Below are 12,084 nucleotides of genomic sequence, written 5' to 3'. Positions count from 1 at the left end.
ATTCCATTTGAGTGAAACTGACCAGACACATAGACGCCTATAAGCAATTGGATGCCCTAGAGAGGGGGGGGGGGCACAAAGAGTGCATTGATTTAGTGGTAAAGGGAGGGTCCGGCCACCATTATAAACTGATTGAAGGCAGATGGTGGGGAATGACGTCATAGGGGACGGACAATACTATGTGGGTATAAATATAAAGGACTGGACTTCTGAGGGGGGGGTTCCGCGGTGGGGGTTCCGCGGACATTCCAGATGGCTGTACAATTGTAATAAAGAGCATGATTGAATTTACAAGTTCTGATAAAGCGTTATATTTCTGAGATGATTTTCCACGACAACTTCCGACTTCAACTGTAGGTAGCTACCAATAAAGGCTTCGTTACGAGTTAATCAACAACCCCCCCCCCCCCCCCCCCCATATTTAATTCTAGTGTGTCTGAAGTCTCTTCAAGGCTCTTGGGATCTCCTTACGGATGGGTGTGGACACCCTTACGGATGAGCCCCTCCACCTCCATCCCATTCAGCCATAGTAGCCATATCCTGATTCCTGGCAGCAAGTATGGATGCTTTGGCACAAATGCACTTCACCACTATCGACTATGTCATATTTGCCCTTTTGTTGGCGTCGTCCATGGGCATAGGACTGTACTATGCCCTGTCAGGGGGTCGGCAGCGCACCACTCAGGAGTTCCTGCTGGCGGACCGGAGCATGAGCTGCCTCCCTGTGTCTCTGTCACTAATCGCTACATTTCAATCAGCGGTGGCTATAGTGGGCGTGCCAGCGGAGATCTATACCCATGGCACTCAGTACTGGTTCATAGGCTGTGCTTACATCCTGGGGCTATTCATTCCAGCACACATTTTCATTCCTGTGTTCTACAGGCTGCATCTTACCAGCGTTTACCAGGTATGTATTCTAGGCTATTCTCTCTGCAAGCTTAGCTCTAGATGGAGAGAAATGTTTGGAATGAGAATATGTACGCTAATACCAGTTGAAATGTATAGGCCTAGCTGTTAAACCCTGCTAAGTTGTTTCTATAGTTTTGGTTTCTGTCAGGGAAGTAAGTGCTGAAAATACTGCTGTGTATATCACCTAGTGATGGTATTTTTCTTTTCAGTATCTGGAACTGCGGTTCAGCAAACCAGTGCGTATTTGTGGAACAGTTACCTTCATCTTTCAGACGGTAAGGTCCATACCAGATGCAATATTAAGACCAAAACAAGGAGAAGATTGTTGATGATCAGTTTTTCCTCTGATGACTACTGCTATCTCTTGCAGGTCATATATATGGCTGTTTGTGTGTACACTCCAGCCCTAGCACTCAATGCAGGTCAGTAACTCAGGATGTTTGTGTGTACACAGGACAGTAACTCAGGCACTTTTATGCTTTCAGGATTTACAGACAGTGATGAGACTTTATGGGCGGTTTATGGTCGGTTTCCCAGACAAAGATTAAGTAGTACAGGACTAAAAAGCATTCTCAATGGACATTCTCCATTAAAATAGCTTTTAGTCCAGGACTACTAGGCATAATCTGTGTCTGGGAAACTGTCCCTACAGGGTCTAACACTCTTGGGGGGAAAAATAAAGTAATAATAATGTTTTGTGACTACACCATTTCAGCTCCAGAAATTCCACTGTGTTTTGTGCCATGAGTAGGTTATTTAGAATTGTGCAACATGTTGGAGTAAAGGTTGCTTCATTTTGTTTCATGCTTCCCCATAGTTACTGGCTTTGATTTATGGGGAGCAGTGCTGGCCACTGGATTGGTGTGTACACTGTATACAACTCTGGTAAGTTGTTCATAGTCATTTTCTGAGTTTGTAATGAAGCTGTTATTACACAATGGTAAAAAAAAAAAAAAGGAAATATTACCCATGAAAAGCTTTTTGTGCAATGTTGACATTATGAAATGTCATTCCGAAGTAAAATCTTTCTTTAAAATGTTTGATATCACATTATTAGCTTGAAGCCTATCTGTGACACGTTTCAGGAAACTAGACGTATAGACCTATGTCACGCATCACTACTTCACAGGAGAGGCAGTTGAATGTGAACTTTTTTTCTCTACTTTTGGTAGCCTTAACTTCATGTTTGTTCGCAATCATAATATTGACAAAGTTCCAGTGATACTCTGCATTTTCATTGGCAGGTTCTTGTCATGTTCCTTAATTTATAAGCATAATTTTTCTCCACACAGATATTATATATGGAATAATCAGGCCATATTGTATAAAAATACTCATTTGTTTTTAGAATATTGGTTCCGAAATAATATCCTATTGATGAGCCAACTTGTAAATTCCGAGGGTCTTTTACTTAGTTATAAGGAATTCGTATCACTTTACAAGGTCCCTGTAACACCTAAAGATTTTGCAATTGTTTTAGATGCCATTCCCTCAGGTGTTGCTTTATTATTCAGGAACGTGTCAAGACCTGACCCTCAGAACATACCGACGATTACCCCTGTTGACTCATCAGTAGGGAAAGATTTGTTTTTCTTTTGGTCCAACAACAATAGAGTTTTACAAGCCTTGTTTCAACAGGATGTTGGATCTATACCTTATGTGATGCCTTATTGAAATGTTTTTATTGATAATATCTGTTGGGAAAAAGTTAGGATGTTGCCACACACATACCTACTTATTAACAAAATGAAGTTTTTATTTTATTTTTTATTATTCATAAATATTATCCTGCCAACCACTATATGAAGAAAAACTTCAATTCAAATTGTACCTTTTGTAATGACCACCCAGAAACAGTGTTGCATCTTTTTTAGCTTTGTATTCATGTAAGGAATCTGTAACAAGACATCAGTAGATTTATAATTGAACACATTTATGAAGATTTTCCATTATTATAGAGAGATGTGCTGCTTGGATTCTTTACCTACGATTGAAATAAGTTGAATCAATTTATGTAATTTCATTATTCTTTTGGCCAAATTTCATATTCACAAATGTAAATTTACAAACAAAACATCACATTTTATTACCATACAAAAAGAAATTTAACTATATTTTAAGACAATTACTCTACTAACAAAAAAGCTGTGAGAATAATAAATGTCTGTATGTCCCTTAAGGTCCTTGTGTAATGTGATACTGTAGCCCGCCCCTAGCCCCTCCCCTATCCCCGCCCCGCCCCTAGCCCCGCACCTATCCCAGCCCCGCCCCTATCCCAATTGTCCTTGGTATATTCTTTATATATCCTTGTGTTTCCCCAGGTACTTTTTGTATCGATTTCTTGTTAATAAAAAATATAAAAAATAAATAAGGAAAATAATAATAAGGTCGTTGTCCTTGCACCTAGCGTTGCACATTTTGGGGAATATTCAGAGGTGGAAACTTTCCGTGGGAATTAACGGGAATAAATGGGAATTAATGGTAATATATGCAAATTAATATTACTACTATTTAAATGTAGATGTTTTTTTTGCATAGGATATATTTACCATATGGAGACAGAAACATAAACCTTTTACCTTATAAGTAGACATAATTGCAAATGATTAAATCCTTTCAATAGAAATGTAAAAAAAAAAAAAAAAAAAAGAATTAGTTACGAATTGAACTTTAATTAAATTAGTTGACTCTTCACATGGGATGATTTCACTGAACAACAAAAGGGAATATTGAATGATCCCCAATGATCCATCGCGTCTCCCAAAAACTTTTTCAACATACATCTGTAAATGATGTAAACTAAAGCTTTGGTTGTCTGCCTCTCAGGCTTCCATGTCTTCACCCTGGAACTCCTCAATGTCCACCTCTTGAACATCACCCTCATCTTCACTGTCACTTTCCAACCTTGTTGAGGATGGCTCGTTGTAAGGCTCAAAAAGCCAAAAATTTGCCCGGATGGCCACCAATTTTTCAACCCTTGTATTGGTCAGCCTGTTGCGTGCTTTGATGTGTGTGTTCCCAAACAAGGACCAGTTGCACTCTGAGGCGGCTGATGTTGGTGGGATTTGGAGGATGATGGAGGGAACAGGGGAAAGAGCCTCTACACCCTTCCACCAGGTGGCTGATGAGATATGTTGGTACGACTGCCATATTGCATCTCCATCCCAAAGCCCTTGCTTGGAAGTGTACTTTGCCAGACTGCCAAGAACCTTGACCTCATCCAGGCCAAGGTGGCAAGATACGGTAGTGATGACACCATAGACCTTGTTGATCTCTGCACCAGACATGATGCTCTTGCCAGCATACTTGGGGTCCAACATGTACGCTGCAGCGTGTATGGGCTTCAGGCTTCAAGTCTTCACGCTTTTTGATGTATTTCAGAACTGCAGTTTCCTCCGCTTGGAGCAACAGTGAAGTGGGCGGGGCAGTACGGATTTCTTCTTACATCTGCAAGCAGAGACTGAACATCAGACAGGATGGCATTGTCTCCATCAATCCGTGCAATAGCTACTGCAGTAGGTTTCAGGAGTTTCAGGCTGCTTACCACTCTTCTTGACGGGGCTGTCCATATCGGCAGACTGTGATATGGCCATTTCTTGGAGAGACTCCTTCCCCTACAGGAGACTGTCAAACATGATGACAACACCACCCCAACGGGTGTTGCTGGGCAGCTTCAATGTGGTGCTCTTATTCTTCTCAATTTGCTTGGTGAGGTAGATTTCTGCTTTAAAACTTGATGACCCCTCACATACCTAACCATTTCCTTGGCTCTTGTAGAGTGTATCCATTGTTTTCAGTGCCATGATGTCCTTGAGGAGCAGATTCAATGCATGAGCAGCACAGCCAATGGGTGTGATGTGAGGGTAGGACTCCTCCACTTTAGACCAAGCAGCCTTCATGTTCGCAGCATTGTCTGTTACCAGTGCAAATACCTTCTGTGTTCCAAGGTCATTGATGACTACCTTCAGCTCATCTGCAATGTAGAGACCGGTGTGTCTGTTGTCCCTTGTGTCTGTGCTCTTGTAGAATACTGGTTGAGGGGTGGAGATGATGTAGTTAATTATTCTTTGCCCACTAACATTCGACCACCCATCAGAGATGCTTGCAATACAGTCTGCTTTCTCTATGATTTGCTTGACCTTCACTTGAACTCTGTTGAACTCTGCATTTTCCTGTAAAGATTAGAAAAAGATGAGTAAAAAAAATAATAATAATACAATTCCATGTACTAATAAATAGTTAAGCAGTTGGATGAAACAACTCCTTTGTAAGATAAATGTTTTAACATCAAACATTGTCACGCCCTGACCTTAGATAACTCTGTTTTTCTATATATTTTGGTTAGGTCAGGGTGTGACTAGGGTGGGTACACTAGTTTTGTATGTCTAGGGTTTTTGTACGTCTAGGGGTGTTGTACGTCTAGGGGCTTTGTATGTCTAGGGGTTTTGTATGTCTAGGGGTTTTGTATGTCTAGGGGTTTTGTATGTCTATGTTGGCCTGATATGGTTCCCAATCAGAGACAGCTGTTTATCGTTGTCTCTGATTGGGGATCATATTTAGGTAGCGATTTTCCTCGTTTGTGTTGTGGGATCTTGTCCACAGTAAGTTGCCTTTGTGCACTCCAGTAGCTTCACGTTTCGTTTGTTCTTTATTGTTTTGTTTAGTGAGTTTCTCTTTATTAAAATTATGTGGAACTCTATGTACTGTCACGATGGTGTGGAGGATTGACGGACCAAAACGCAGCAGTAGGAAAGTAAGCCATATTCCTTTTAATGAATATGAAGGCAAAACGAAACAAAAACACTTACACACTAAGCAAAACAAGAAAACAATCGTGAAGCTAATAACGAAGTGCACACACAGGCTACAAACGTATAACATAGACAATTACCCACATCAAATGAAAGCCTATGGCTACTCTAAATATGGCTCCCAATCAGAGACAACCGAAATCAGCTGTCTCTAATTGGGAACCCATTCAGGTAACCATAGACTCTCCTAGACAACTACACCAACATAGACACAGCTAGACACATGCACTCAACACAAACCCATACACTACACCCAACACCCCCTTTACCATATAACCACCCAAAACCTATAAAACACAAACATTCCCCATGTCACACCCTGACCTAACTAAAATAATAAAGAAAACAAATAATACTAAAGCCAGGGCGTGACATGTACGCTGCGCCTTGGTCTCATCATTATGACGAGCGTGACAAACATGCATGGAAACAGGTGAATTAACACTCCTCATTTAGCGGGCTCAAGCAAGCTAAAACCCACATGGTTGCAAAAGTTAGAAATTATTTAAACAAACTTTGCTGTTGGCTACTATTTACTAGTTAACAAAAAAATCAGGTTTGTCATATAAGATATATTCACCCCACCCAGTATTGTAATCAAAACTTACCAGAAAGCATGTAGTCCTTGGCTCAGACAGTCTAGTAGTGTGGGTGTAACGGTTCTCCTCTTCCTCTTCATCCGAAGAGGAGGAGCATGGATTGAACCAAGACGCAGCGTGATACTTAGACATGATGTTTAATAAACAAAACAGAAAACACGAACGAACACTTGAAGTTACAAAACAAATAAACGATGTAGACAGACCTGAACGACGAACTCACATGAAACACGAAGAACGCATGAACACGAAAACTGCCTACATAAAACGAACAAACAAACAAACAAAACTGAAACAGTCCCATGTGGCGCAACAACATACACAGACACAGGAGACAACCACCCACAACAAACAATGTGAAACAACCTACCTTAATATGACTCTCAATTAGAGGAAACGCCAAACACCTGCCTCTAATTGAGAGCCATACCAGGCAACCCTTAAACAAACATAGAAACAGAAAACATAGACTGCCCACCCAAACTCACGTCCTGACCAACTAACACATACAAAACTAACAGAAAACAGGTCAGGAACGTGACAGTGGGCTCAATAGCATCTCATTAGTGTGCAAGATCTTGAGAATCAGCTATACATGTGATGGAAGAATGCACTGCACATGTGATGGAAGAACGCACTGTGCGTGCAGAAGGTTGCAATTCCATTGAATTGGGGATAGTTTAACCAAAATATGCCACAAGACCTATAATTGCCTAACTGTAGTGTATTGTTCCCTAACTGTAGTGTATGATATACCATTTTCTATTTGACTCTCAACTTTTATCCAATGTAAAAAATAAAAAAAACATTTCACATTTTGCAACATAAGACCGAATCGAGACGGTCGGTCACATATGATAGTAGGCTCTGTGATTGGGTCTCTGTGTTGTACCTGGTCCTGACAGGGAGGCCTGAAGGCAGTAATCTGGACAGATGTCTTCCAGACCATAGTGATGTTTGCTGGCCAGCTAGCGGTCATCGTGGTGGGGGTCCAGCAGACTGGGGGGGTGGCAGAGGTCTGGAGGAAGGTCTCAGAGGGGAACCGCATCTCCGGCATAGAGTGAGTGGGACTGGTCACTATATTCACGTATTCAAGCGATGACTGGCAACCTAGTTTAAAGTTGATTTTTGAGGACATCTTAAATCCCATGTTCCAATTTCATTGTTCCAGTTCTAATATTCCAATTAGATGTTACCCCTCTTTACATGTCTGCTCTCCAGCCTGAACCCTGACCCTACGGTGGAGTACACGTTCTGGACCCTGGGAGTGGGGGGGGTCTTCCTGATGTTGTCTCTGTACGGGGTCAACCAGGCCCAGGTCCAGAGATACCTCAGCGCCAAGACCGAGAGGGACGCCATCATGTAAGACCACAGAGATACATCAGTTAGAGATTGAGAGACAGATAAGGCGCATGTATTGTGTTCTAGATCTTATTATACTATTACCATGTTATTAGCACTTTGTTTTAAGCATGTAAGTTATGTTAGAATAAGTGTTATTTTCCTGCTCTGGTGGATTGTGATTCCTCTATGTTTTCTGCAGGTCTTGCTACATGGTGTTTCCCTCTCTACAGTTAGCTCTAGCTCTGAGCTGTGTCATGGGGCTTGTCATGTTTGCACGCTACTGTGGGGAGGATCATTTCCACAATCTAGGTGTCTTATCAAAAAATGAGGTGTGTGTGTTAGTTATTATGGTAATCTGGAGTGCATCATTACAGTATTATAGTATTCTAGTTTGTGGATGAAGTAATATGCCACTTAGCAGTCAGCAGCAGATGCTTTTATCCAAAATGACCTGCAGTACAGTGAGTGCATACCTTTTGTATTATGTATATGATCCCCAGTGGGAATTGAACCAACAACCCTGGTGTTGCTATTGCCATACTCTAACCGACAGTACACCAACCAGTATGTGCTCTCTTCACAGATGGTGTTGTACTTTGTGATGGACATGCTGCAGGGTCTACCTGGCCTGTCTGGACTGTTCATCTCCTGCCTGTTTAGTGCAGCTCTCAGGTATATCAATATTTCTAACACCCTTTTTCCAACAGATGACAGGCTTTACAGTAACCCAGCCTAGACCTCCAGAACAAGCAGAAGCACAGTATCAGAGGGGTGGTTTGGTGTTGTGACTCAGTTTCATGTCTGTCTCCACAGCACCATTTCATCAGCCTTTAACTCTCTGGCCACAGTGACCATGGAGGATCTGATCAAACCACACTGCCCCTCCATGACAGACGCCAGGGCCACCCTGCTCAGCAAGGGACTGGGTACGTTGCGATATCCTGGGCCCTGTCCATAGCCCCTACCCTCTAGGTCCATAGCCCCTACCCTCTAGGTCCATAGCCCCTACCCTCTAGGTCCATAGCCCCTACCCTCTAGGTCCATAGTCCCTACCCTCTAGGTCCATAGCCCCTACCCTCTAGGTCCATAGTCCCTACCCTCTAGGTCCATAGTTCCTACCCTCTAGATCCATAGCACCTACCCTCTAGGTCCATAGTCCCTACCCTCTAGGTCCATAGCCCCTACCCTCTAGGTCCATAGCCCCTACCCTCTAGGTCCATAGCCCCTACGCTCTAGGGTAGTGGTTAGGGTAGTGGTTGTGTAGATCCGATTAAGTGGATGGGGAGTAGGGGCCAGAGGTTGAGTAGATCAGATCCAGTCTCGGGGTTAGGCCCTAGGAGTTAGGGGCTAAAGGTTGTTTCTGAACGGGCCCTGCTTACTGTTGAGTGCATCTTTTAACTTATTTGTAAGTTCTACATCATGCGTTTCTCACTTTACCTGTGAGAGCATGCTTCCTAACACGATACAGCACTCATCTCATTCTAAAGAGTCACATGTTCTGTTTCTGATCCAGCATGTTCATATGGACTGCTGTGTCTGGCCATGGCCTATCTCACCCACTTGATGACTGATTCCGTTTTGCAGGTAAGCACACAGATGCATCTGCCTCGTCCCTTTGCAAATTTTATTTTCAAATAGTTCATATTAAAATATTCTGACATGTTTGTGTTTGTTTTAATTCAAGACTGCTTTCAAAATATTTGGAATGGTTGGTGGTCCTCTTCTGGGCGTCTTCTCTCTCGGGTTGTTCTTTCCTTGGGCTAACTCTACCGTAAGTACTGATGTGTTAATGTGATCCCTGCGAGAATCAAACCTAGTGTCACGCTCTTACCAACTGAACCACACAGGACCCAGTAGAATTCATTACTTTGCCTCTGCTTTTGTTTTGCTAGGCCGGGTTACTGTAAAACCACTTAGTGAACACTGCTGGTGTAAAAAAGGCTTAATAAATACATTTGATTGATGTACTGTTTCTCCAGGGTGCCCTGGTAGGGTTGGGGTCAGGCCTGGCGATGGCCTTCTGGGTGGGCATCGGGAGCATCGTAACCAGTACCTCTGGAGGTCTTGCTGCTGTGTCTCAGTTCAACTGTACTGCTGTACAACTCTCAGGGAACATCACCACAGCCATGGGGACAGCACTCATCAGTACTGCAATGCCCACCGCTACACACAGGTATGAAACAAAGATCAACAGAACCAATACCGTAACTATTAATCGTAACGGAAATTTATATTTTTGCGGTCTGTTCATATTTAATTCCCAAACTCCCCGGAGACCAATCAGAAAGTATTTAACTTAGTTTACTCATAGATGCACATTTGTGAATACGATTAGTGATTTTTATAATAACTGTCTTTCAATTTTTCTTTAGCCGACCAATGGGTCTGCAGAGGTTCTACTCCTTGTCCTTCATGTGGTACAGTGCTCTCAACTCCTTCACTGTGGTAATCACAGGGTTGGTTGTTAGCTTTCTCACAGGTACAGATTCATTAACATTTGTCATTTAGCAGTCAAAGCAAAACATGCATTCAGATCGCTCAAACTTCCACAGATTATCCTACAGGAAGAAGTGAAGTTAATCAAATTTGTTGGCTTTTATCTTTAATTTTAGGACCAATGAAAGCGGAGGAGGTGACCCCAGGCACTCTTTATCCGCTGTTGGGCAACATGCTGTTCTTCGTACCAGATAAACTCAAACAGAAGCTGTGCTGCGTCACCCCACTGGGGCATGGGGTAAGACAACAGAGCACAGGGGCTCAGCACACACACACTTCAGGATTGTATTCGTTAGTGCAAACCATAGCAAAACATTTTTGCAACAAAAATATGCATTTATTATTGGACACGGTCAGGTAGTCTCCAGGGCTGCATTCAGCAGGGCACAACGTTGTGGAACGTTCGGAAATAAATATGTTATGTAGAACAAAAATGTCTCTCTTAAATGTAGAATAAGGAATCAGTTCCATGCAGGACATTTCTGTTGGCAACGTTCCACAATGTTTTCTTCCTGAGCTGATGCATTCCTATAACACACCACTAAAGGGGGCCCTGTCCACATACTCAGGATGGAATTCAATCATTGATTGCCGATAGTAAGATTCCCACAATGCACTTTCAGGAAGTGTGTAAAGCAACTAATAAATCACACACTTTTGAAAGTGCATTGTGGGAAAACCCACCTTCTTCAATGATTGAACTCTTATATTATGGCTAGCAACACTGTGTGTGAGGGTCATTTTAACAAAGCTATGTGCTATCGTATCAAGGTTACAAAACATTGTCCATTATCTTATCTCAAGGTTTTTTTTTGTGTGTAGCCAACCATCCAGGAATGTCCACCTGCTCAACACGAGAGAAATGGCCAGGCCGTCTACACAGAGGAGAGGCAAAGCTTTCTTCTTACCTCCCACACACCTGTTGTGGAACATGAGACAGCGCTGTGATGAACAGACTCTTCCACAACCACGTTATATCACGGTCCTCTGGGCAGTGAAATGGTCCACACACTGTATCATGTCAGAGTGTTTTTCACAGAGGTTCTGTTCTAAGGAGAGGATGCTCTGAGAGGAGAAGTGTTGTTGGGAGGTATTTTACTCCAGATTAAGCAAGGCACTACTATGGCTGCACTGGTACTGTACATGTCTAGCGTGCATGACGCCTGAACAAGACCAAAGAAACCTACAGTATTACTGAAATCAACGATAAACCCAAGGCCATGTTAATGTATACTTTTGGAGACAATCAGATTTGAATGGACCATTTGTTTTGCTACAAGGTATGAAATGAAGACATATCAAGGGGCATAACTCCTGAGGAAACACACAGAACTACTTGAGTACTGCTGGTTATTGCTGTGCGCCAGTCAATGAGAAAATAGCTTTCTGTTATTTGTGGAACTGAGTACTTGTTCTTTCAATAATGTGTTCCGGTGGACGACTTTGTCATGTTGGCCTGGTGTCTCTAAATAGGTATGGCAACAAAATATCTTCAAACGATACTTGGGTCATTTTCATTGCTTCGGAAATTAGAAAATAAACATTTTTAATAGTATTTCAGGTTTCACAGTCCTTACTTTGAAACAGTCTTTATTAGTTGGTAATGAGTTCACTCATAGCTTTAGTGTAAACAGTTAGTATTGAGTTTGTTCATTCATTAGGTTGGCAGAGGAGGGCAGTGCCCCTGAAGACCCAGTGAGTAGGACACACCAAGGTGGGTAGAGACACGGCTGTGATGAAGTTGGTAGAGATGCCTGAGGAGGAGAGGAAGCCTGCCCGCTTGAAGGTACGGTACAGGGGACAGTCATAGAAGTGGAGGTCCCCAGGAGACTCTGTAGTAGGCACGGCCACAGCATCCTCAGAGACCTGGCCAACCAAAGACAACAGGGATGTGATATGAGCTCTCACAATAGAAACAGGAAGAA

General features: G+C 42.5%; 2 protein-coding genes across 2 annotated transcripts in view; one reads left to right on the top strand and one right to left on the bottom strand.

Annotated features, from left to right (window-relative positions):
- Positions 1-453: 453 nt before the first annotated feature.
- On the top strand, positions 454-11,714 carry slc5a6b (solute carrier family 5 member 6). The gene is made up of 15 exons (XM_055865427.1): positions 454-907; positions 1,119-1,184; positions 1,280-1,331; positions 1,727-1,794; positions 7,225-7,379; positions 7,541-7,681; positions 7,863-7,992; positions 8,247-8,335; positions 8,477-8,589; positions 9,177-9,247; positions 9,348-9,434; positions 9,643-9,836; positions 10,036-10,142; positions 10,276-10,397; positions 10,982-11,714. Exons 1-15 carry the CDS (start codon positions 560-562, stop codon positions 11,105-11,107), a joined length of 1,869 nt encoding a protein of 622 aa, XP_055721402.1. The 5' UTR covers positions 454-559; the 3' UTR covers positions 11,108-11,714.
- Positions 11,715-11,732: 18 nt separating this feature from the next.
- The window catches only part of LOC129813155 (dynein axonemal heavy chain 6-like), a 62,636-nt gene continuing 62,284 nt past the window's right edge, over positions 11,733-12,084 (bottom strand). The window contains exon 85 of the mRNA XM_055865399.1: positions 11,733-12,025. Coding sequence (XP_055721374.1) covers positions 11,810-12,025 — 216 coding nt within the window. The 3' untranslated portion in view covers positions 11,733-11,809. The remainder of the gene's footprint in view (positions 12,026-12,084) is intronic.

The sequence above is a fragment of the Salvelinus fontinalis genome, chromosome 16 (assembly GCF_029448725.1).
Source record: "Salvelinus fontinalis isolate EN_2023a chromosome 16, ASM2944872v1, whole genome shotgun sequence".
In the NCBI taxonomy this organism is placed as follows: domain Eukaryota; kingdom Metazoa; phylum Chordata; class Actinopteri; order Salmoniformes; family Salmonidae; genus Salvelinus; species Salvelinus fontinalis.
Note: the sequence above shows the minus strand (reverse complement) of the source record. Positions and strands in the feature narration are given on the sequence as shown.

What these genes read in the sequence shown, in the direction of transcription:
- slc5a6b (XM_055865427.1), top strand. Translation starts at nt 560, where the DNA reads ATGGATGCTTTGGCACAAATGCACTTCACCACTATCGACTATGTCATA. An exon ending in ATCTTACCAGCGTTTACCAG is followed by an intron (nt 908 to 1,118) that starts GTATGTATTCTA and finishes TTTTCTTTTCAG; the next exon opens with TATCTGGAACTGCGGTTCAG. An exon ending in TCACCCCACTGGGGCATGGG is followed by an intron (nt 10,398 to 10,981) that starts GTAAGACAACAG and finishes TTTTGTGTGTAG; the next exon opens with CCAACCATCCAGGAATGTCC.